This window comes from Mustelus asterias, chromosome 12 (assembly GCF_964213995.1).
Source record: "Mustelus asterias chromosome 12, sMusAst1.hap1.1, whole genome shotgun sequence".
Taxonomy (NCBI): Eukaryota; Metazoa; Chordata; class Chondrichthyes; order Carcharhiniformes; family Triakidae; genus Mustelus; species Mustelus asterias.
The window spans coordinates 29,174,257-29,201,078 of NC_135812.1; the positions used below are offsets into that span (position 1 = coordinate 29,174,257).

The 26,822-nt window shown below is 45.5% G+C and overlaps 1 protein-coding gene across 1 annotated transcript in view; it reads right to left on the bottom strand.

Moving 5' to 3' along the window:
* Window positions 1-24,669, bottom strand: part of LOC144501346 (cytosolic arginine sensor for mTORC1 subunit 2) — a 220,731-nt gene extending 196,062 nt beyond the window's left edge. Inside the window, exon 1 of the mRNA XM_078224984.1 lies at window positions 24,375-24,669. Coding sequence (XP_078081110.1) covers window positions 24,375-24,487 — 113 coding nt within the window. The 5' untranslated portion in view covers window positions 24,488-24,669. The remainder of the gene's footprint in view (window positions 1-24,374) is intronic.
* Between the last annotated feature and the right edge of the window lie 2,153 nt (window positions 24,670-26,822).

The following is a 26,822-nucleotide window of genomic DNA, read 5'->3' on the forward strand; positions in this document are numbered from 1 at the left end:
AAAGTAAATGGAGCCTGGTCCTAAATTAAGCATCAGCTACCCGGCAATGTGGTCGCTTCCCAGGCATGACCAGAGCATTAATGTTTCACGCTGTTCATAGAATCATAGAAATAATACAGTGCAGAAGGAACCATTCAGTCCATCGAGCCTGCACTGAGAACAATCCCAGCAAGGCCCTACCCCTGTAACCCCATGTATTTATCCCGTTAATCCCCCTGACACTAAGGGGCAATTTAGCACGGCCAATCAGCCTAACCTGCGCATCTTTGCAGTGTGGGAGGAAACCGGAGCACCCGGAGGAAACCCACGCAAACACGGGGAGAACGTGCAAACTCCACACAGACAGACAGTCACTCAAGGCCAGAATTGAACCCGGGTCCCTGGCACTGTGAGGCAGCAGTGCTAACCACTGTGCCACCCTTCTGTATTTGCACACATTCACAATTGGACTGTATGGAATCTCCGAGAGGGGACGTTAGGTTCACCATGAAGTTCATTCCGACTGAGCAACCATAAAACTAATCTTCCCTCTACTAAGAATAGCCCTTATTCAGGACAGCACTCAGAGGAAAGTTGTACAACTAAACTACTGGCGGTGGATGGGGGGGGGATATTTGCTGGAGTGTACCCATTCACACTTTTAATTTGCTGCCAGATGGTAGCTTGCGCCAATAACAGAAAGTGTTTGATTTGATTTGTTGTGCCACATGTTGTAAAGGGGTGTGTGAAATGAGGGGCATAGCTGTGCGCACTGCAAAATACGTCATCTGAACAAATCTCTATTCAGTTCGGATGGAATTCAGAGAACGTGTAAACAGAAGACAACTTTGGATTTTCAATTTCAATTCACTCGACCCTTTGGGGGACTCTGCTGAAAGACCTGTTGATTTCTCCAAACACACGCACTTTCTTCACAGGTACTAAAACAAATGGCTGTAAATTTGCACAGCGTGTCACCCAGCAGAAAGGAATAAATATTTAGAACTGGAGGGATGAGGCTGTTTTTGCAAACTGCGATGCGATGGCAAATAGACCACACGGTCAGGACCACCCAATGTGCTTCAATCGCTCATCTTCTGCCATGTTGTAAACACTCTCCCCTCAAACGTGCGCCAGCTACAGCTCGGGCATCTCTTTAATATTAACTCTGGTGTCTCTTTTACCTTGATGTTAATGCCTCCTGCCCTGCTCCTCCTCCGCCACTCCTCCCTCTCTTCTTCATCGTTGCAATGCCGACATCCTCAGCTGTCCTTTCTGCCGCGGTCTCTTTGGTCCACAGCAAGCATTTGGTCGTAAAGTCGGAGTTAATCTTTGTATCAACTCACCCCACCCCCAAATAATCATCAATTTATTTTAATTCACAATTAAATCTCCCTGGTTTAGGGTTAATTTGAGAGTTGAGTTTGGGATCGGATGGAAATCATAGAATCCCTACAATGCAGAAGGAGACCATTCGGCCCATTGTGGCTGCACCAACCATAATCTCACCCAGGCCCTAATCCCATACATTTACCCGAGCTACTCCTCCTGACACTAAGGGGCAATTTAGCATGGCCAATCCACCTAACGTGTACATCTAATTTTCTGGTAGTGGTGATGGACGTGTTTTGCTTTCTCCTCCCCCCCCCCCCCCTCCCTCCCTCCCTCCCCCCCCCCCCGCCCCTGGAAGAAAAGCTGATCCCAAACTGACCAACTTTACACAAGGTGGTCCCACAGTCACAACACGCACTGGGTGGTCCGCAAGGTCGGGGGAGGGGGGGGGGGTTGAGTGCCACCCTCAGGGGGAGGAAGACGCACTCTCAAGAGTTGCTGCTGAATCTGATTAGCCAGCGACTCCAGCAGTCCCAGGACAGAGTAGTTTACATTGCTGGGAACACAAGGGTGGCCCCGCGGGTGAGAAAAGACATGGTCACCGGGCTCAGGTAGTCTGAAGCTTTGGATGGGGTGGGATCGAGGAGCCTAGGCAGAGAGGGCAGGCGCAAGAGGGGCTGGTGCAATGGATTCTGAAGATCATCCAGGAAGATATAAAGGGGAGAAGCTGGATCCGATTGCTTTTGGGGGGGGAGAGCTGATCCCAGATGTCCCAAAGGAGCGGATTTCTTTCCTTCCCGATGTTTCACCAAAGTTGAAAAAACAGCCTGCCATTCCACTCCATCTTCTTCCAGCCATATTATGGCGGTGGAGGTGATTGAGGGCCTTAAGCGGACAATAATTGGCCACTTAATGGCCTGAATAGCCCCCAGGGTGGGTGGTTGAGTGGATGCCTTTCCCACAACATACTGGATCCGGGTTTGGGTGGGAGGAAAGGCAGTGGGCTAGCCACGTGCCCCTCAACGAAGACACGCTCTAGGTTTAGAATCATATTGAGGCCTGGTTTTAGTGTTCAGGCACAGAGACAAACGTTGAGACATGGGGCCAAATCTTCCTCTGGGCTCGGTAAAATCTGGCCTACGCACTTCGCATGGTTTGCAAATGCACACCTTTCCCATGTGTGACTTTGGTGCTCAGTGGACCGGATGGCCTCTTTTTGTAGAAATTCTACGGTATAAATATCAAAAGCTCAAAACTGCATGGAGCTTTCTATGGCTGGTGAAACTAGGCCTACTTGTGCATAAATTTTGCTCAGCATCACAAAGTCAACCGTATATGAATGTTTGCATGTAAATACCCTGAGACATCATTCGCTTTAGGCTATTGAAAGCCTCAATTAATGGGTCGGTGGTTTGTTAAAATAACAAACCCCCAGGAGGGGTCTCGGATACAACCCAGTGTCTGTGCTTTCAGCTGTTCTCAGTCGAATGAGTAGTCAAAGCTCTACGATTCATTTCTGTACCCTGCCCCCTGGATTAGGATAGGAATTGACCAAGTATTCGGTTCCATCTTCCTGCAGAATGTTTTACACCTGGGCAGGACAGGAGGGGAGAGGAAGGCTCTGGTGAGATACCACCCACTCTTCAATAGCTTCCTGCCTTTCTTGATCATGATTCACACACGAGTAATAGTCACGCGAGCAGATACTGGAAGGTGCTGTGAAACAATAGCAGCCCATGTCCTCAAAGGGGATAGGGACTGTTAATAATGGAGAATATGAAAAATTGCCTACAAGTGTGATGGTTCCCATGATTTGCATGGGGCAATCACTGATTGACCTCCCCGTAGGACTCGTTGAATTGGTAATCATTCACTGTGCCACCGTGACAGGCAGCACGGTGGCACAGCGGTTAGCACTGCTGCCTCACAGCACCAGGGACCCGAGTTCGATTCCCGGCTTGGGTCACAGTCTGTGTGGAGTTTGCACATTTTCCTCGTGTCTGTGTGGCTTTCCTCTGGGTGCTCTGGTTTCCTCACACAGTCCAAAGACGTGTTGGTTAGGTGCACCGGCCATGTTAAATTCTCCCTCAGTGTACCCAAACAGATGTCGGAATGTGGCGACTAGGGGATTTTCACAGTAACTTCATCGCGGAGTTCATGTCGCCTACTTGTGACACTAATAAATTTTAAACTAAACTTAAATTAACCAACCTGGTGGAGTTCGAATACTGAGCCCTGTATAAAGCAAACTCCTGAGTGGGTCCATTATGCCTTTTGTCCTGTTGGGACCAGTTGTGTTCACCACAGGCCTGTGCTTTTTATTTTACTTTATTTGGTGCAATAAAAGCACTGTTCCTTTATAGCCGACTCCTGGAGTTATTATAGTAAAGCGAAACAAAACAAGAATTTTACGTGCCGCAATGGGATGTGCGGCTGCCGCGATCTAACATGAAATCGTGAAGGGAAAACATTGGGCTAGCGTCTCGACACCATAGCGACGCCGTGCCATATCACAGTGGGCTGGTGGGAGGGCAGGCTCACAGACAATTAAAGTTTCGATTAAGCCAATTAAAGCCCTGACTGACTGGGGTTTTTAGTGCCCTGTCAGCTTTTTATGTTCGGCACAGGTGCCAACCAGCTGGGCGGCCTTCATGTTTTTGTGTCGCTCTCAATCCAGGATGGGGTAAAAGACGGGGGAATGTCTGAAGGTTGAGGAGCTAGGAGTATTGCTGTTGTTAGTTGTTGTTTCATTGAGATGGTTTGTGGCATTTTTTTCCTTCGCGTGTAAATTGCCATTAAGAATACTGCAGCTCCACAACAGTGAGTAGCTTTCAGAGAGCGCGTGTGAAACCGCCCACCTCACTTGTCTCGGTGCCCGCACACTCCCTGCCGTCTTTTTAAGATTTTAAAAAATTTTCCAAGTTTAGTTATTCGTGTCACAAATAGGTTTACATTAATACTGCAATGAAGTTACTGTGAAAATCCTCCAGTCGCCACACTCTGGCGCCTGTTCGGGTACACTGAGGAGGAATTTAGCATGGGCAATGCACCTAACCAGCACATCTTACGGACTGTGGGAGGAAACTGAAGCACCTGGAGGAAACCCACGCAGACACGGGGAGAATGTACGGACTCCGTACAGACAGTGACCCAAATCGAACCCGGGTCCCTGGCGCTGAGACAGCAATGCTAACCACTGTGCTACCCACGCCGACAGCAATGAGGCTCTCTCAGCGCACATTTCACGCCATCAGGAGGGCAGCAGAGAATTTCACACCCACTTCCGGTCCCACCCATCACACTCGCCCACGAGGTAATAAATTCAGGCCACAGAACTGGAGTCCCACATTGGTTGTATGTATTTTCTACTCCACATTACAATGTCATAATCTCCATGCCTCCATATTCCCTGTTAAGAGCGCAATCTATCTTGCAAATTGTTCACAATGAGTTAAGGCAATAGGCAAACATTAAAAACTAGCAAATCCTGTAACTTAAAGCAATAGCTAAATTTATTGCAGACTAACTGCCTCAACTCTCGCTTAAAATTCGCTAGTACATAAAGTGTATTTAAAAAATGAAGAATTATTAAGTATCTATAATCCCTTCCTTAATCAAAGGAGCCAAGTTAAACTACTAAACAGTCCTGACCATATACATATCAACACATGTAAATCTTGAAGATAAAAATCTTATTTGATAAAAATGAGAAGCATGTCAGTTGTAAATGGTATTTCCATCCATAAAACAGCGCTGTTGCTAGCAAACTATTGGTAAAAGGCTGGCATTGGCAAATGGATTGATGACATGCTCTACAAGAAGCTGCGTCCCCATTGTTTGTGGAACTTCTGAGGGTCACTGGTCTCAGTGCATTATGTTTACTCAAAACCTGCCTTTAACAGGTGTCCCTTTGTTAAGTCTCAAAAAGGATTTGAAAATATTAGCCTTTCAACTGATTTGAATACAATGGTGTCTTGGCAAGCAAGCCGAGAGGGAAAGAAATTCTCAACAAACAAGTGACTCCGTGAGGCACTCCAGCTACCGACACAGAATAGCCAGTCCCCTTCATTAGTCAGAGCTCATTTATCAAGAACAGCAGTCACATTCTTATCTCTCATCTCAAGACAAAAATCCCCAGAGACCTCAATAGGTAAGTTTATCACTTTTATTATCGAACTAAGTCAATCAGACCAGAAGGAGCCTAATATGTTCTGAATTATGTGACCTCACTTTTTAAAAATTAATTTATGCGATGTGAGCATCGCTGGCTAGGCCAGCATACTGCCCGCCCCTAACTGCCCTTGAGAAGGTGGTGGTGACCTGGCTTCTTGAATCGTTGCAATCGTCTAGTGTAGGTGCAGCCACAGTGCTGTTAGGAAAGGAGTTCCCGGATTTCGACCCGGTGGCAATTCCAAGTCAGGATGGTGAGTGACTTGGAAGGGAATTTCAGGTGTTGGTGTTCCTATGTGTCTGTTGCCCTTGTCCTTCTAGATGGTAGTGGTCATGGGTTTGCAAGGTGCTGCCTAAGGAGCCTCGGTGAGTTCCTGCAGTGCATCTTGTACATGTTACACACTGCTGCCACTGTTCATTAGTGGTGGAGGGAGTGGATGTCTGTGGAAGGGGTGCCAATCAAGTGGGCTGCTTTGTCCTGGATGGTGTTGAGCTTCTTGAGCTGCACCTATCCAGACAAGTGGGGAGTATTCCATCCCACACCCCACTTGTGCCTTGCAGATGATGGATAGGCTCTGGAGAGTCAGGAGGTGAGTTAATGCCTGTGCCTGAGCAGCAATAGAACATAGAACAGTACAGCACAGTACAGGCCCTTCAGCCCTCGATGTTGTACCGAGCTTTGTCCGAAACCAAGATCAAGCTATCCCACTCCCTATCATTCTGGTGTGCTCCATGTGCCTATCTAATAACCGCTTGAAAGTTCCTAAAGTGTCCGACTCCACTATCATGGATGTGTTACGATTAGTTTCAAAGAGATCCCTTCCCCCAGTCACTCCCCTGTCACCCCCGTCACCCTGGATGGACATTGCCAGCATGGACAGGAGGCATGGACATCATAGCGTGCTCACATATGATAACTGACCCCCAGGGGTGAGACATCAGAAACTGGCCAACAAAGTAGCAAGCCAGTCAGCACTTTGCAGATGTTGGGTCCATTCATTCGTTTGAAGAGATGAGAGGACAGCACTGGTGCAAGTTTTTAAAATTTTTTTTATTGAAAGTAACTTAAAAAATTAACATAGGAAAAAAAGAGTGAACTTGGAGACTGGCTTCTAATTCGACCAGTCCCTCTAATCTAAGAACTGAACTGAACACTCAAACCAAAATATATTTCAACCCTTATCTTGTTAATGGAAGTGTTTTTTGCATGCTGTCTCCATCTAGAAAAACAATTACATTATGGGAAACTGTTGTTTGCCTGCATTGGGTACCCTTCAGGAATGCAGTCAATTTTTAGCTAACCCATCATGCCTTCCGATTCTACATGTAGTTAAGTTAGCAACAATTGTTCAGCTTAGCAGCGTTAGTTAACCCCTAGCATTCAAGTGTAATCATGCATAGACAGAAATATCTTAAAATGAAGTCTTTGCATAGACTGAAGCAAACAGGGCTAAGCATACATAGGATCCCTCAGCGGAGGCAATGGAAGAAAAGAGAGAGGAGTAGAGAGGTTGGGGACTCCTTAAAAAAACCCTGAAATGTGTTATCTTTGCCAAATCCAAGATGCCGATGTCCAAATGACCCAGTGTGTTATTGGGGGAAGATGGATATCGGAACTCTAAGAATTCAGGGGTAGAACCCTGCTGTGAAGTTTAAGCTTACTCATTATGACACAGGATTAACCAACATTCCATCTACAGCTTTCCCAAACTGCATGACGAGTAGAGCACATCAACCTTTATTGATTAGCCATCATACCCAATTGAAACTTTCATCACCGTTCCTTCACTATCACCGAGTCAAAATTCTGGAACTCCCTCACTAGTGAATCGCAAGGGCCAACACCACCACTTCAATGGTGTAAAGGAGGACAAACCAGTTCAGAAAACAAAGTGTGTCAAAGGGGAACCCCCTTTCTGAAGTGAGGAAAGAAAGAACATCTTGGGGAGCCACTTTGTCTGGGTAGTCAGTAGGGGAAACATGAATTTCCCTTTCAAAGTCACTAACAGCCCAAATGCTATGTCTCATCAGCATGTGTTCTGTTTTTATATCAAATTATATGCAGTGTATTTCTTGTTGCAGTGTTTGTTACTCCAAATGTAAAGAGAGCATCATTGTCGAGTACCGATACCATGGCCTGGATCTTCCTCCTGGAGGTCACTAGTGGGAGTCGGGAAAATTCCCAGTTTCATGCACCCACCTCCAGAGAAAGTGGCTTTGGCAGCGTGATCTTCACTGGCAGGGGGCAGGCTGCAATCGGGGAGCTGACACGAGAAAGGGTTTGTAGACAATCACAGCGGCTGCCAGGTGCAGAGGTGAGCTGTTTAAAAAGCCCGCCTCACTGCGATGGGACAACATCCAGATTAAAAGTTTAAAAAGTAGGGCCCTCTGGCCCTCACACACGCCCCATGCCCAATCCATGCTGCCTCATGCCCCTCTACCCACTTCCATGATCCTGCATGCACCCCCCTCCCCCCCAAGCCAAGCTACGGCCCCTCCATGCCCTACACTATGGGAGCAATGAATCGTGAAATAACAGAAGAGATGTTATAAAAATGCTTCCAAAAAAAAAGCCAGTCATTCACTCGTTATTTTCCACTAAAAAAACAATTTTCATTACAATAAAAGTGTCAATCATCCTGACACTTCAAATTATCAAGAGCAGAAAGTGCCAGCACTGAAATCCTGTGTTAAAAAAACATTGCTTCTGTCAGGTGCACAATGAGAGAGACAGAGATGCCAACCCAGCAAAGTTTTCCCTGGTATGCAGCTGTTTCAACAAACTAATGGATCTCTGAGCTCTCAGCCAGGAATGCAAAATGAGGCTTGGTGCATCCTATGCTTCTCTACCCATGGCCCCTCATGCCCTCCATACCAACCAATCATTCTCTACCCACCAGCTATGGCCCTTCATATCCTCCATGGGAATGTACACCCCTCTACCAACCCTACTGCCCCTAATGCCAACCCATCCCCCATTCACTATCCTTTTTCCATATCTACCATGCCAACTCACCCAGTATCCATCATGGGCAGATACTGCTGAGATTAAATGAAATAAAGATCTAAATGTCTATTGCAGACATTAGTTTTTAAAAGCGCACTCTCATTCATAAAAACAATTACATTTACATTATTTCAACTATATAATACCTTATTTAGGTATTATACCTTATATAGGTTATATACCTTAGATAGGGGTGGCACGGTAGCACAGTGGTTAGCACTGCTGCTTCACAGCTCCAGGGACCTGGGTTCGATTCCCGGCTTGGGTCACTGTCTGTGTGGAGTTTGCACATTCTCCTCGTGTCTGCGTGGGTTTCCTCCGGGTGCTCTGGTTTCTTCCCACAGTCCAAAGATGTGCGGGTTAGATTGATTGGCCATGCTAAAATTGCCCCTTAGTGTCCTGAGATGTGTAGGTTAGAAGGATTAGCGGGTGGATATGGGGGTAGGGCCTGGGTGGGATTGTGGTCGGTGCAGACTCGATGGGCCAAATGGCCTCTTTTTGCAGTGTAGGGTTTCTATGATTCGAAAGGAACAAATATTCTCTTCAAGTGCATAATCCCTTATAAAAACAAGTTTTGAAATTAATGTTACCATAACTACTTGGAGTTAACCATCAAACTGTGAAATGGAAGACACCCCAACATGGTAATGGAAGGTTGCATAATCAACCATGCAGCACAAATCCAGGAAGATTAGCCTTCAAGTTTATGTCAGCAGAGTAAAAAAGCAAGCATTTTTTTAAAAACACTTCGCACAGTTTTTTCAAAGCTTTAAAGGGCAGGAGTTTAAATGCCATGGCATTGGAAAGATGGTGGTGTAGTGGTAACATCACTAGACTAATAATCCAGAGACCCGGGCTAATTCTCGGAAGATATGGGCTCAAATCCCACCACGGCAGCTGGTGGAATTTAAATTAAATTAATATATCTGGAATATAAAGTTACTCTCAGTAATGATGATCATGAAACCATCATGAATTGTCAAAACCCCATCTGGTACACTAATAGCTTCTGGGGGAGGAAGTTTGCTGTCCTAACCTGGTCTGGCCTACCTCACCTCGGAATCAAGAGCTACAGTAATGTGGTTGACTCTTATCTATTCCCTGAAATAGCCTAGCAAGCCATTCAGTTCAAGGACAAATGCGGATGGGCAACAAATCTAGCCAGTGACATCCATATACCATCAAAGAATAAATAAAGACAGCTTGACAATTCGTCTCGTCCGTTCCAATGAGTTGATGCATTTTTTAAATGCACATTCATGTCCACTTTTAACAATTCCAAAGGGCACCATACCTCTCCCGAAAGGCTGCTTACCTCCCCTAAAAGTGTTCCATGACCATGTCCCAAAGACTGTGGCACCAAATTCCCCATCAATTCGATTTTCAAGTTTGCTGATGACACCACCATAGTGGGTCAGATCTCAAACAATGACGAGACAGAGTACAGGAAAGAGATAACCTGGTGAACTGGTGCGATGACAATAATCTCTCCCTCAATGTCAACAAAATGAAGGAGATAGTCATCGACTTCAGGAAGCCTAGTGCAGGACATGCCCCTGTCTACACCAATGGGGACAAAGTAGAAATGGCCGAGAGCTTCATGTTTCTAGGTGTCCAGATCACCAACCTGTCCTGGTCCCTCCATGCCAATGCTATATTTAAGAAAATCCACCAACGTCTCTACTTTCTCAGGAGACTAAGGAAATTTTGCATGCCCTCTGTGACTCTCACCAACCTTTACAGATGCACCATAGAAAGCATTCTTTCTAGTTGTATCACAGCTGGGTATGGTTCCTGCTCTGCCCAAGACCGCAATAAACAACAAAGGGTCATGAACGAAGCCCAGTCCATCACGCAAACCAGCCTCCCATCCATTGACTCTGTCTACACTTCCCGCTACCTCGAAAAAGCACCCCAGACAGACTCTCTTCCACCTTCCTCCATCGGGAAAAAGATACAAAAGTCTGAGGTCACGTACCAACCGACTCAAGAACAGCTTCTTCCCTGCTGCTGTCAGACTTTTGAATGGACTTACCTTGCATTAAGTCGATCTTTCTCTAAGCCCTAGCTATGATTGTAACACTACATTCTGCACCCTCTCCTTTCCTGCTCTATGAACGGTATGCTTTGTCTGCACTGCGTGCAAGAAACAATACTTTTCACTGTATGCTAATACATGTGATAATAATAAATCAAATCAAATCTCTCCAAAAAGGTACCTCACCCCTCTGAACGGCTCCGCAAACACAGACCTGCTCCTATCAAGTTCAACTTGCTCACATCGGGCACGATCTTACCGCCCATTCACCTCACGCTCCCACTGCAGTAAAGACGAAGAATTTGACGATAAGTCAAATCTCCATTCACTGCAGCATAATGGGAAAATTCCGCTGGCGTGAACGGTCAAAAATTCCGGCCATCACGTCCACTCTTGGTAATGAAAATCAGACATTTCTGGGGGCAGTTGCTCCTCAAACCACCTACAAGCAAATCCCACCCCTCAAAAATAGTAGGTGCCTTTTTGTGTGGGGGGGGGGGACTTCCACATTTCTGCTTCCTCCGCTACTTTTGCAATGACGGTGAGGCTTTCTCATCGTCACAAAAGTACAAGCCTGTGGTTTCCGGCGCCTCTGAGGCGCCATGTGCCTCCACTCTTCGAAAAGCTCCAGGAAAACTGCAGAGTACTCGGACACGCCTGTCCCCGCGATGGAGCCAGCCAGGTCAAGAATGCACGATGCGAGCTCCAGATCCAAACCTGTCCGCACCATCAAAAGGCACTCCTGAAAATTAGAAACTCTGGAAATGGGTTTGTGAGTCTGGGAATCGGAACTCGAGCCCCAACCTGTCCCGGCGATAATCCAGGCCCAGATGAAGTGTAGCGCTGAGTTATAGTGAGAGGTTGGCGAGGCTAGAACTTTATTCCTTGGAACGTAGGAGAATGAGGGGTGACCTTATTGAGGTGTATAAAATCATGAGGGGCGTAGATAAGATGAACGCACATTGTCTTTTTCCCAGGGGAGGGGAATTGAAAACTAGGAGGACATAGGTTTAAGGTGAGGGGGAAAATATTTAAAAGGGACCTGAGGGGCAACTTCTTCACGCAGAGGGTGGTGCGTATATGGAATGAACTGACAAAGAAAATGGTTGAGGCAGGTACAATAGCCGACTGCTTTTTAAATGTTGCTAAGTACATGGATGGGAAAGGGTTAGAGGGACGTGGGCCAAACACAGGCAATTGGGACTAGCTGGGAGGACACCATGGTCAGCATGGACCAGTTGGGCCAAAGGGCCTGTTTCCGTGATGTATTGCTCTATGATTCTAAGAAGGCAGGAACAAAAGCTAGCTTTGCCCGCGACACCCACATCTCAAGAATGAATTTAAAAATTCAAATTTTTAGACACATTCTGCGGAGACTGGGGGTCAGTGAGGGAACCATCAATACACAACACCATTCACAGAGTGGACAGACCAACCAGGCTAGTGACATTATGCAGTACACACTAACCACTGCTTGCATGTAATCTAGGTGACACAAGATCCTCTAAAGTGCGCCTTAGTGTGCAAAGTGTTCTTTTTAAATATAGGATTGCTCTATGGAACAGTATTTCAAACAGTCAGTCATTACCCACAGAGCTAACATCGCTTGTAATAATCTCATGTCCAAACCCTGATTATCTGAACTCCCAACATTGTACTCTTTACATTTGGAGCAACAGGCATTGCAAATATAAATCTGAAATAAAAACAGAAAACACTGACAGGCCTTGGTCTGCCAGCAACTGTTAAACAGAAAAGATAAACTACCGTTTCAGATACTGACTACCTTAACAAAGAGGTTCCCCACGAAGTGAGAAACTTTCTTTCCTCTCCTCAGATGTTGGGTTCTCCCCCCTTTGAAGCATTTTGTTTTCTGATCTGTTTTGTGCACCTTTACACCTTTGACATGTTGCTGCTGGCCCTTCTGATCCATTCACGGACATCTGGCCCTCCTTAACCTAACGTCAGCACTGTTTCCTCCGCCAAGGTTCTCAGGAAATTAGTGATTTAGTATTATTGTGATAGTTTACATGCACTGTCGCTCCCCTCCCAAATCCCCTCCCGCCCAGCTTGGTCAATTCTTACGTTTGGAAGAAAACAACTTGCATTTCTGGAGTTCATACTGGTCCCAAGACACCACTGAAGTGTAGTCATTATTGTGACGTAGGAAACGTAACAGCCAATTTGTGAACAGCAAGATGCCACAAACAGCAATCCGATCATAGCTACGTAATCTGTTTTAGTGATGCGAGTTGAGGGATGAATATTGGACAGGCCTGTGGAGAATTCCCCTACTCTTCTTCAGAATACTGTAATGGGATCACCAGAGAGGGACAGTTGGGAGTGCGGACATTTTCCTGCACACTTCGAGACAGAGGATCAAACTGGGGCTCAGATGCTTGCACTGTGAGGGGAACAGTTACCCAGTTGTGATTTGCCTAGAATTGACCAATTAGTGGCATCCAATTAAGGAGGATGGATGGACTTCTCAAGCTGGAGGGCCAATTTAAGTTTTTATTTGTTATTGTCACAAGCAGGCTTACATTAACACTGCAATTAAGTTACTGTGAAAATCCCCTAGTTGCCGCAGTCTGGCGCCTGTTCAGGTACACGGAGGGAGAATTTAACATGGCCAATGCACCCAACCAGCACGTCTTTCGGACTGTGGGAGGAAACTGGAGCACCCGGAGGAAACCCACGTAGACACTTTTTAAAACATTAAATAAAAATGATAAATCTTCCATTGGGCTGCCTGCAGCAACAGTTGTGGTCAGATGGATTGGTGCTGGGGGTAGGCCTCAAAGCCTGCTAGGAGTGCTGGCCCCTAAAGTCTTCCACCAGAAGGCTGCCTCCAGACAGCTGGCCTGTTACCTGGCGCCACCAGGGGTACAGAGGCTGACTGATAAATTCCAGTGGCCTCTGACAGCCTTTAAATCATCGTAATTGGCTACCCTTGGCAGGCAAGCTCTGTGGTCTCTGTTTAACGTCTCGTCAGAGGGGGAGCACCTCCGACCGTGCGGCAGTTCCTCAGCACTACACTGGAGTAGTCTAGGTTTTGTGCTCCAGCCACAGTCTTCTGACTCAGAGCACAGGTGCCATCTCCTCACCCACAGGCTGACACAAAGGACGTTTATGTAGTGATTGAACAAAACCTCTTTCCAGTGGGAGGATTAGAAAAAAAAAACCTCCCCTTTCACTCGAGGCCTACTCCATTCCAAATTACAAATGCAATCTTCGTGGATCACAGTTACTGCAACCAGGCCTATTCAAACGTTAAAGCCCTCGAAATTTGCTGTACACTGCATTACTAAACATTTTGTCATGGGAGTTGGCTCAGCAGATTTTAACAAACAATTAAAAGATTCCACGTGTGAAGCCGTGGTGGTCTTATAGCTAAAGTCATGCCAACTGTCAGTGTTTTGTAGCGGCAGGCAGTACTTTGGGGGCTAGATCAGCATTTGCTATCTCAACTCAAATTCGTGTTAATTACATCCTTCTCTCCTACCAATGCACTGACCACCTGACTCAAAGACACAAACTGCAGCACTCACTAGAAGGTTGGGGAGTTGGTCTGGGGAGTAGTCATTCCTGAGAATCCTGTCCAGAGGTGGGGTGGGTGCGGAAGCCTTTGTGGGGTGGTGGAACTTAAGTCGTACAGTGCAGAAAAGGCCCGTCGAGTCTGCATTGACAATAACTGCCACTAAAGGCGTGCTAATCCCATTTTCCTGTACTTGTCCCATATCCCTGAATGTTACACAGGTTTATTTGGAATCACGAGCTTTTGGAGCGCTGCTCCTTCATCAGGTGAGTGGCCACTCACCTGATGAAGGAGCAGCGTTCCGAAAGCTCGTGATTCCAAATAAACCTGTTGGATTTTAACCTGGTGTTGAGACTTCTTACTGTGCTTACCCCAGTCCAACGCCGGCATCGCCACATCCTGAATGTTATGATATTTCAGGTGCTCATCCAAATACTTTTTTTAAAGGTTGCAAGCTTTCTGGCCTCCACTATCTCCCCAGGCAGTGCATTCCAGATTCTCACTGCCTCCTGAGTGAAAAAGCTTTTTCTCAAATTAACCTCGGAATCTCCTGCCCCTTACGCTAAAACTCCGCCTCCTTTGTGATTGACCCCTCAACCAAGGGGAACATCTGCTTCCTCTTCACTCTGTCCATACACCTCATAAAATTATACACTTCAATCATTTCCCCCTCGCCTTCTCTGTTCCAAAGAAAACAATCCAAGCCTATGCAATCTCTCCTTATAGCTCAAATGCTCCATCCCAGGCAACATCGTGGTGAATCTCCTCTGTACCCCCTCTAGTGCAATCACACCCTTCCTAAAGGTGAGGTGACCAGAACTGCACACAGTACTCCAGCTGTGGCCTAACCTACGCTCTGTACAACTTGAATGTAGGCAAGTGGTTGCTGAGAGCCCAAAGGTCATTTTATTTTGATTACAGAAAAGACTTTGCAATGCTTGTTTAAAATCAATCAAGTGCATCATTCTTAATCGAAAGTTCCCAACTATGTTGCGCCTTCGGCATTCCTCCCCAGGCTCCTTGTGCTTACGTTCTGTGTAAGTGTCTTGTGTACATTTCTCATTTTAGTTACAGAGCCCGTGCAACTACTTGTCCTCATTTGTCTGGGTCATTCTTCAGCTGTCAACTTTACACATGCTTTGTCAGGTTTTTTTTTGAGGTCGTTGTTTGGCTTTGCTACTTTTTATTTTAGCTTTATCAAGGGGCTGCTTGGAATGGAGTGCCCCAGTTATTTGGCACCAAGCAACTGGGGGTCAAATGTCAGGTTTGCTTGGGGTGGGACAGCACTGAAAGCTAATCCACATCAGCTGTGGCTCAGTTGGTAGCATTCTCGCCCAAATCAAAAGGTTGTGGGTTCAACCCCCCACCCCAGCGCCCCTGACTTAAGCATACGATCATGGCTGACACTGGAGGTTTTAGTTACAAGGTTGGGTTGAACAGACTGGGACAAAGGAGATTGAGGGGAGGTTTGATAGAGATGGACAAGATTATGTCAGGATAGACCAGGAAAACACCTTCCCATTAGCTAGCTGCACAAGGGCTATGGGACGTAGATTTTGGGCAAGGAATGTGGGAGGAGGGGAATGCTGGGAAGAACTCGGTTTACACAGCGAGCAATGATGGCCTGGAGCTCACTGCCCCTCCCTGCGGGTGTCGGAAACGGAAACAACCAATGATTTTTTTTAAAATGGAATGGGAGCTTGAAGGAATTGACCCGATGAGTGGGGGCATTGGGGGAATGGGACTGACCGGATTGGTTCACAGGGAGCCAGCATGGCCTTGATGGGCCAATGGCCTCAATGATTTCAGTAGAGATACCAGCGTGGGTGCCACTTTTCAGGTGAGGCAGTAAACCGAAGCCCCTCTGTCCTCTTGATTGAATGCTCAATACTTATCTGTCAAACCTTCGGCCAATGGCTGTTTGTGGGATCTTGCTGTGTGTCAACTGGCTGCCACGTTTTACTCGATTACACAACGGCCAACACTCTAAAAATACTTCATTGGCAGCTGGGACATCCCAAAATCATGAAAAGTGCCAATATAAATGCAAACTTATGGTTAGGTGCATTGATCCGAACAGGTGACGGAGTGTGGCGACGAGGGGATTTTCACAGTAACTTCATTGCAGTGTTAATGTAAGCCTTACTTGTGAAACTAATAGATAAAGAAAAACTCTCTCCTTCTTTAATTTCAGCACTCTGCTGAAAGCAGCAACAGACAGGAAGCACGTCTCAGAGAAACGGGACAACAACACTCAAACCGGGGTGCCCTCATCGACATTCCCTGACTGTCGGGATTAAAAATTAGCTCCGAGTGTGCTGCAGATGGAGGGGATTAATAAAGGGGAGAAAAGTTTTAAAAACTTCTCCTGAGGTCAGTCTTAAATCAGCAGCACTAGTTTAAATCGTGACCACCATAAATAGTTTGGTCACTGACTCAGCACGGAGGTGTTAAAGAGCTTTCTATTAGTGGGTCACACAGATGCTTCACATAGAGATTAACTCCATTTTCCTGTTAATTTGCAGCTAACTAACAGGCACGTGTAACCAAATTTCTCCACCAATCACGAAATGATATTAAGTGAAGTCCACCAGCAGGTTTCCCACCAAGCCACGCACTATCCTGACTTGGAAATATATTGCTGTTCCTTCACTCCCCTCCTAACAGCACTGTGGGTGTTCCTACAGCTCAGGGACTGCAGCGATTCAAGAAGGCAGCTCATCACCACCTTCTCGAGGGGAATTAAGGATGGGCAATAAGTGCAAGCCCAGCCAGGTCGGTCCATGTCCCATGAATGGATAAATAAATCTGTAACCTCAAGATCCACAAAATAACAAACAGACAATAACAAACAGATGTAAAAATAACTGAAATAAAAACAGATTGCGCTGGAAATACTCCGCAGGTCTGGCATCGTGTGTGAAGAGAAACAGGGTTAACGCTTTGAGTCCAATGTAAAGTTAAAGTTTATTTATTAGTGTCACAAGTAGGCTTACATTAACACTGCAATGAGGTTACTGTGAAAATCCCCCAGTCACCACACTCTGGCACCTGTTCAGGTACATTGAGGGAGAATTTAGCATGGCCATGCACCTAACCAGCACGTCTTTCAGACTGTGGGAGGAAACCGGAGCACCAGAGGAAACCCAAGCAGACACAGGGAGAACGTGCAAACTCTACACAGACAGTGACCCAAACCTGGAATTGAACCCGAATCCCTGGCGCTGTGAGGCAGCTGTGCTAACCACTGTGCCACCCCTCAGAAGAACAGTGCAAGTATTTCCAGCACTTTCTGTTTATATTTCAAGATTGCCAGTGACCGCAGTATTTTGATTCTATTTTAGGGGAAAATAACTGAGTTGTATTGAGCTTTTGAGGGTCAGGTAACAAAGGCTTGCGGAGATGCACTACAGCTGGCAAGTAACAACATGACACATGAAGAAATGTGTCCCTTCAAAGGCAGGCTGAAGCAGTGTAAATGGGTGGTGGCCAGACTAAAGGTAGCTTCAAACAAGGAGCAGTCTCAACAGGGTCTAAACTGGGTTCACCTAATGGAGGACAGTGCAAACGCGGGGGGGTTAACTTGCAGGGCACCTCAAAGGTTTTTCTTCTTTCATTTGAAATGCAAGGTGAACACATTACCAAGGTGATAGAATCCTTCCAAGCCTAAATTGCCATGCCCGGGGAATAATTATGGAGCAAATAAAACAATAAAAAGCAATGTTGTTTATAAGAGTTCCTTAAACAAACAGGAAAGTTTTGAAGCAATAAAGACAAAAGATTGCTACTGTAATAAAAGGTCTGAGAAGCAGTTAATGATTTTCTATTCTTGTTTCCTTCATACCAATGGTACCCTATTTAATCTGGGCATAAGCAATGATTGCAACAAAGTCTGCTACTTAAAGTGTTGACTTTAAAGGTTACGAAGTTATGAATTTAAATGTCATAAGAGCAAAATACATATGCCTATAAAAAACTGATTTGGTTTTGGTTAATATGACACAGATGCTATTTCTAGCACTGTCAGTGCTTACATCAATGTTTCATAGTGAAATGTGCTTTGGCACAAAATACTTGGACAATATTGCCATAGCGCAAGAAACTACAAAGGGTCGTGAACGTAGCCCAGTCCATCACGCAAACCAGTCTCGTTCACTCTGTCTACATTTCCCGCTGCCTCGGGAAAGCAGACAGCATAATCAAGGACCCCACACACCCCAGACGTACTCTCTTCCACCTTCTTCCATCTGGTAAAAAGATACAAAAGTCTGAAAACATGTACCAACCAGCTCAAAAGCAGCTTCTTCCCTGCTACCCTCAGACTTATGAATGGACCTACCTCGCATTAAGTTGATCTTTCTCTACACCCTAGCTGTGACTGTCACACTACATTCTGCACCCTCTCCTTTCCTTCTCCCCTATGTACTCCGTGAACGGTATGCTTTGTCTGTATAGCGCGCAAGGAACAATACTTTTCACTGAATACCAATACATGTGTCAATAATGAATCAAATCAAATATTTCGACTAATTGCTTCTGGGGAGTAGGGAACCTGGCACCTGGTAGCAACTCTGGAATTCATCTCCAGCCAGACATTTTGCCAAGTGGTATGTTTTGTCTGTATAGCACACAAGAAACAATACTTTTCACTGTATCCCACCCAATACATGTGACAATAATAAAATAAAATAAAATGAGCACGTCTCTCGCATTCATTTTTCAGGCTAACCTACTACACGATGAGGAAAAGATACAATAAAAATATACACAAGAGGCATAGAATGGTGTCCAGGTCATTCCACCATTGAAAATAGCAATGGGGAAAATATCTCACCAATTTGGACAAAATAAACCCCAGAGAATATGTTTTAGTTACTGGGTGACAATGTACAAAGAAAGAATATTTATTAGGGACAATGCTGCAAGCACAGATAGTTATCAGCATTTCTAAATCATGAATCCAGGGTGTGAGGAGAGAAAAGTCACTTGCCAAATTTAGCGGAATTCAGAAACGAGTTCAGAGTTACTTGGGTCCGAAGCTGATTCTTGCTGACAGGTGAATAGGATTCATGAATAATGCATGCCGTGGACAGTGACAAAGTTTGCTTCGAAACGACTGAATCATTATTGAGCCAGAGGTAAGCGCCACACACCTCTCCCTGTACTCTATGAGAGAGGAATCAATACAAAGGATTTTTGGAAAGACAGAACTCCTCCTCACTGGCTGGCTGCAAGCTTCTTCTTTTTCTTGAAGTGAACTAGATCCAGGTTGTGCTGTACAGCAGGCCAACTAGCCACAGCAATGTCATCCAATTCAGTTTTTAAAGCTTATTTTATTAGTGTTTGTGGTGACCCACTGTAACTGCGTGTTGTATGCCTGGACACACCCCTGCTGCACCTGACCCGAGACTCGTCCCTTTCCACACAAGGAGGCTTACATTAACACTGCAATGAAGTTATCCCCCAGTCGCCACAGTCCAGCACCTGTCCGGGATATACTGAGGGAGAATTTAGCCTGGCCAATGCACCTTAACCAGCACATTGTTCAGACTGTGGGAGGAAACCGGAGCACCCCGGCGGAAACTCACACAGACACGGGGAGAACGTGCAGACTCCACACAGACAGTGACCGACGTTGGGATCAAATCCAGGTCCCTGGCGCTGTGAGGCAGCAGTGCTAACCACTGTGCCATTGTGCTGCCCATCGACACAACCTAGGAAGAACTAGCGTCCCTTCCTTCTATTCCAGAATAAAAACAATAATGCATCTCACTCAGATCACCAATGCATGATAAACACACCCATATTCTGAATCAGAAAACTGAAGCACTGACTACTTTGCTGACCTTGAAAGGTTTCATTAAAGTTAGACACACATACATAAACCTTTTGCTACCTTAATATACATTTTCATGTAAATTCACATGACTCGTGCAACGGAAAATATTACAAGCTATTCTTTTTTTTTAAAAAAGCATTTCCATTGCTCTGGGTACTTGGCTGTTTTCCTTCAGGAACACACAGTGCTGCATCATGGGAAAATGGAATTTAAGTCAGGCCCTCCCTTACATCAAATGGGCCGCACCAGAAAAATCAGTCGTGACTCAATCAGTAGCATTCTTGCCTCTGAGTCAGAAGGTGGTGGGTTCAAATCCCACTCCCAATCTTTCAGCACAAATGTCTCGGCTGACTGATCACTGCGGGGGTGATGTCCTTTGGCTGAGATGTGGGTGGGTAAGATCACACGGCACTATTTGGAAGAAGAGCAGGGGTGTTCTCCTTTGTCCCAGCCAATATTTATCCCTCAACCAACATCACAACAGATTTCCTGATCATTATCAGACTGCTTTGGAGAGGGTACAGTAGAGGTTTACCAGATTGGTGCCTGGTTGGGAGGGTATTAGCTATGAGGAGGAAAAATTCATTTTTTTTTCCACTGGAACAACAGAGGTTGAGGGGTGACCTGATAGAGGTCTACAAGATTATGAGTGGCATGGACAGAGTGGATAGTCAGATGCTCTTTCCTAGGCAGAAAAGTCAAGTACTAGGGGACATAGGTTTAAGGTGCGTGGGGAAAAGTTTACAGGAGATGTGCGAGACAAGTGTTTTTTTCACACAGAGGCTGGCGAATGTCTGGAACGCGCTGCCTGGGAGGTGGTGGGAGCAGGTACGATAACAGCATTTAAGGGGCAACCAGACGAATACATGAATAGGATGGGAATGGAAGGATACGGATTCCCTAAGTGCCTACGGTTTTAGTTTAGTCAGGCATCATGATCGGCGCAGGCTTGGAGGGCTGAAGGGCCTGTTGTTTTTTCTTTGCTCTTTGCGGGAATTTGCTGAGTGTAATTTGGCTGCCACATTACAACCGGACTTACATTTATAGAATAGAATTCCTACAGTACCGAAGGAGGCCATTCGGCCCATTGAGTCTGCGCCGACTATGCAACCCCTAAGCTACGCATCTTGGCACACTAAGGGGCAATTGAGCATGGCCAATCCACCTAACCCACACAGCTTTGGACTGTGGGAGGAAACTGGAACACCCGGTGGAAATCCACGCAGACACGGGGAGAGCATACAGACTCTACACAGACAGTGACCCAAGGCTGGAATTGAACCCGGGTCCCTGGTGCTGTGAGGCAGCAGTGCTAACCACTGTGCCACCGTGCAACCCACTTGAAAAATATTTTATTGGCTGTAAAACACTTTCAATCATCTTGAGGTCATGAAAGGTGCTGTGCAAATGTCATTCTTTCATGTCTTTCTCTTCAGCTCCAGCATGCAGCCAAACAGCCTTTCGCCATCTCCAGCCCCTCAGACTCTATCTGTCCTTGTCTGTATTTGTGTTCCAACTCAAACTCCATTTCTAACCTTTTGCTTTTTGTATTTCACCCGCAATTGGGGAAAAAAAAGACTTTAATTTCTCCCTAGCCAAGTCTGGAAGAAATTCTGGGTTCAAGTCCCACCCGAGGACTTGCTGGCAACAGAAAATGTGTTGATAACATGGCCAAACAGGTCGCTTATCAATCCTTCCAACATGCCTACAGTAGATGCTAAGAGCGGGGCTCTCCTGGTCGGCCATGCTTGATGTGGAGTTGTGCCCCTCAAACTCGATCATCTGGTGACTGACTAGTGATTCTGTTCCAGACTGCCTTGTGTGTTACTAGGCAAGAGAAGCTTCTAAGTCTAGCCAAGGCTCAGTGGGAGCACTCTTGCCTCAGGGTCAGACAGCTCAAGTTCCAGTCTACACATTTGTGCACATAATCTCGACAGGCTCTACACTGCAATATTGAGGGAGCACTGCACCGTTGAAGGTGCTGTCTTACAGAGGTGACATTAAACCGGGGCCCTTGCCTGCCCTCTCAGATGGGTGCAAAAGATCCCCAGGGCACGCTCCAAAGATGAGCAGGGGCGTTATTGCTCGTGTCGTGGCCAATATCGATACCTCAACCAACATCCCTAAAACAGATCATCAAGCTTGTGACCACATTGCTGTCTGAGGGTCCTTGCAAATTGGTTGCTGCATTTCTTACATCGGAACGGTGACTCCACTGGCTGTGAAGTGCTTTGGGACATTCAGAGGTCATAAAAAGGCACAGTAAACACAATTTTCTTTCTTCGCATCGCCTCACCCTATCTGATTTTCTGGCAATCCACTGGAGCTCTATCTTTCATCTATTATGTAGTCACTTTTTTTATTTTTACCACCTCAAGATAAGTTTGCTCAAACTAAATGATGAAGGTACAGCATTTCCCCAACCCCCCAAAATACTGTCACTGGGGAGCAAGTGTAATCAGCCATGGAGTAACTGCCCACTATGTACAATAAAAAAGTTACATTCAAAAGCACTAGTGCACTCCAGCCTACCAATTGCCTCTACATTCTGATATTATTAACCTATCTTTCATACTTTCTGCACACAACTGTGGTACCTCTTCTAGAAGGATCACAAATCATTCACAGGCTTTCAAAAAAAAAACTGCTGTTATTGTTTCAACGCCCTCCTCCACATTCACAATCCCCTCACCATTCACTGCAATCCCCTGCTTGCTGCTCTCTGCACCTCTCAATCTTGTACTTTTCCACAAGCTTGCAGTGGACAGACAGTGAGCCTCTGGCCGCTGCTGCCATGCTGGGAACCCTTTTCTGCTCCTGCTCTACTTTTTTTGGTTCCTGCAAATTACAAAAAAAAACTGGGTTTCCGCCTCAAGTTTACTGAAACCACAAACGTCCCCCGAGTTCTGGCCTCTTCCTACACCAACTGCAGGGAAGGGGGAGGAGGGGAGGGGATCTATTTTTCAAACCTACACCAAAGCATACTGTGTGCAAGTGTAAATGAGCTGCATAATGTCGCTTATTTCAACCGATTAAGTAAAGGGCAGGGAGGGAGAAGTCTATCCAAGACTCAGTGCACATTCATGCATTTGAGTTTGCACTGATGTACTGGGCAGCATTAAAATGCAGAGGGAGTCAGTAACGTAAACCAGACAGCCACTTGCTATGAATCAGAGCCCATAATGCCGGATTGTCAGCCTGTTTTGTGTGTGTGTTTTTCTGGAAAACTATGGTGCGGATTCCGGCAATGTAAGGAAAGCAGCTGGCAGAAAACTTTTACAAAATTACCGCAGCTCACTGTGCACAACTCTAAGGTTTAAACTAAACCAAATCATATCTTTTTTTTTGCTTGCAAGATGCTGCTTTAAAAAAAGGTTTTTGTTTAAAAATGTGTGCAGTGCTTTTAACTTTCCGGCTGCAGTGGGATTATCATGAAGCTGAAATAGCAAGGGCAGGGTTTTAAATCTTTGGTTCCGCCACGGCGAGCTTGGAAGCAGAGAGCGACTCCAAGCAATGGTATTTTTCAACAAGGGGGGGGGAATAAACCCTCAGAAGGAGCACGTTGGCGAAATAAAACAGTGCGATTTGTATAAATATCAGGGCTTAAATTAAGCAGACACACAGAGCCTGGCCACTAAATCCCAGCCAATATCCCAGAATGTCTGAAAGTTATTAGTTTTCAAAAGACAAATGAGACCTGCTCTCTGAAAACAAAGGCGAGGAAACTCTTTTTGAGCTACACAAACCTGGGAAACAATTGGATTTGTCTTAAACAAAAAAAATCTAAAAATTAAACACTTAAAATTCTGATTTTTTTTTGTTAAAAAGGGGGGTGTGTGGGGGCCGTCTACATGTGAACCCAGCTCTGGTTGCCTGTGTGCGTGAGATCCAGGTGTCATTGCAATGAAGCCTTGCTTTCTCTGCTAAATCCAATGTAGATTTCTCTCCAGAAAGCTCTGCATTCAATGAAACGCTGCCTGGATATTGTCCCCCTCTGTGCTCAGTGTCCCCTCTCTCTCTCTCTCTCTGCCCTGTTTCACAGCGGCTCGCTTCCAGCTCCCCGGAATCAGAGAAAAACAACCATCGCTCGTCCCCCTTTTTCATTTCCAACACCAATCCTTCCTGGTCTCATTTTAACTCCACTTTCCCGCTGTGTTACCATTACATTGTCTGTGGGGTTCACAATGATTATTACACCAGGCCCTGTTAAATAGCTGGGTTGCTGGCTTTGGGGGGGGGGGGGGGGGTGTTGTAAAATAACAGTTCCAATCAAGATCTGTTACCTTCTCACTAAAAACCCCCCTAATGTTCAAAGCAATGACATAACTCTTATTTCTCTCCCCCCCGGCGCAGTTTCAATTTAAAGGCAGGACTGTAAAGAGTCTCAATTGCCTTTTGTGTTCCTTCCCCACCCCCCTCTCTCTCTCTCTCTATCCACCCACATCACCCTCCAAAAGCCCCATGCACTTACCTTGTCTTTGAAGGCAGGAAAGCAAGTTTTATTAATCCATGGGTAAACAACTGGATACCGTCCTTGGCTATACTTGCCACTTTCAGTCTGTGTTCTAAGATGTGCAACTCCATCTTTTCCTCCTTCTCATTTGTGGACCATCTAAAAAAGCCTGCCAGCACACCCTTCCTTATATGATTCCTACTTGATCTGCAAATAATGGCTTTTTTTTCCCCCCCAAAAAAAAAGTTCCTTGGGAGGAGGCAGTGAGATTAGAGAAGGGGAGAGAGCGAGGAGGAGGTTGGGTGGGAGAAAGGCAGTGCTGTATCAGCATGCAGAATGATGATCCCAGCAGTATCACTGTAGCCCCGCCAGCTGGTTACACTGTAACAAACAACATACCGCCTGGCCCGCACTGCGCATGCCCCGCCCGGCCCGGGCATTCTGGGACTTGTAGTCCAGCAGCGGCGCGCATGCCCAGTGGGAGTGGCTGCAATGCCTATGGAGAGCTGAGCTGACTTGTGCTTCGGTGGGTGGGGGAAGCAGGGCTGCTGCCAGAATTTGTTTTTCGCTCCAAAGGCCTCCTTGCCGACAAAACGAACACGATTTTGCATTTTGTCAAATTGCACCTTTGCAAAACCTGTCATCACATTGCCCACTTTTAAAGTGCACCTGGCAATCAAATTAAAATGAGACTGTTTCACTAACGTTAGACCATTGAATTGGTTGTCTCACCTTTCAAACATTCCCAAAGTCCTTTGGTGCTGCATATCTCATCTGAGTTCTTCCAAAAAAAAGCAGCATGTCCCCCCCTCAGCCTGTTCTGTGAAATATTCAATGGAGTTGTGAATCTCTATGCGTTCTCAAAACTTTGTTTTCCCAAACTTGTAAACATGTTTATTTCATCTCCCTTTTAAAGTCTCATTGATCATTGTTCAAGAATATGGCACTTAATTGACTAGATTATTTCAGACATTTTAAACATTTGCACGTGGCACAGTGGTTAGCAATGCTGCCTCACAGCGCCAGGGAGCCAGGTTCAATTTCCAGCCTGGGTCACTGTCTGCACATTCTCCCTGTTTCCTCCGGGTGCTCTGGTGTCCTCCCACAGTCCGAAAGACGTGCTGGTTAGGTGCATTGGCCATGCTAAATTCTCCCTCAGTGTACCCGAAAAGCCGCTGGAGTGTGGCAACTAGGGGATTTTCACAGTAACTTCATTGCAGTGTTTATGTAGACCTACGTGTGACACTAATAAATAAGTACATTTGTGCAACACTAAATCATATCAAAAAATTGTTTGTGTGCACTTCAATGAAACTTTTATGTACTATGACCTGAAAATGAAGAATAAAAGCAAACTGGAAAATGTTGTATTGCTAAGATATTTATTGTGAAAAACATAGATTTGTAGGCATGTTTAGTAACATCCCCTAAAAGTTTAATACATTTTAATATTGGCACAAAAATAAAAATAAAAAATACTAACAATTAATATTTGTAAAGTGGAAACAAAAATCATTTAGTGTCAAATTTAAAAACTGAAAGATAAACAAGCATTTTATTATGGTTGGAAAAGAGGACAAAAAACAGAGAAAAGGATGACTTGCATTTATGTAGCACCTTCCTAAACCTCAGGTCATTCCAAAGCACTTTAAAACCAATTAAGTATTTTTGAACTATCGTCACTGATGTAACATTGAAAACATGATTGGAAGTTTATGGGTATCAACTTCCACAAACACAATGGGTGGGATTTTCTGGCTGTGCTCAACCCAAGACCAGAAAATCCCACCTGAGGTCAATGGACCTTTTCTTGGTCCGCCCGCCCCGCCCGCTACAATTCCCGTCGTGGGCCGGGTGGGAAGATTCCGCCCAGTGTGTGTTTTGAACTGTTGATTGAGGGGAAAAATATTGACAAGGCCACATACTCTGTCAATCACAGGCAGGAGTAGATCATTCAGCACCTCTGAGCCTCTTCTGCCACTTAATTAGGTCATAGTAAATACAAAATTAAAATACTGCGGACAATGGAAATCAAAACTAAAAGCAAAAAGTGCTAGAAAGCCCAGCAGATCGGACGGCATCTATGGAGTGAGGAACAGTGCTAACATTTCAGGTCATAAGATCATGAGACATAGGAGCAGAAGTAGGCCCGTCAGCCCATCGAGTCTGTTCTGCCATTCAATGAAATCATGACCGATCTGTTACGATAATCTGATGACTTTTCATCAGAATGGGCCATGGTTGATCTCATCTGTATCTTAATTCCACCTACACACCTCGTCACTGACAAGACAATGACCTACTTAATAGAAAAGTTGGAAAATGTTAGCTGATATAAAACATAATCTGAACCAGGAAATTAAAAGACATTTAGTGGGGTACAGTAGCATTGTTGTGTTCTTCTGCTGATATCAAGGTATCAATTGCTCATAAGAGATTGGATAAATACATTGTGGGTTCATTCAT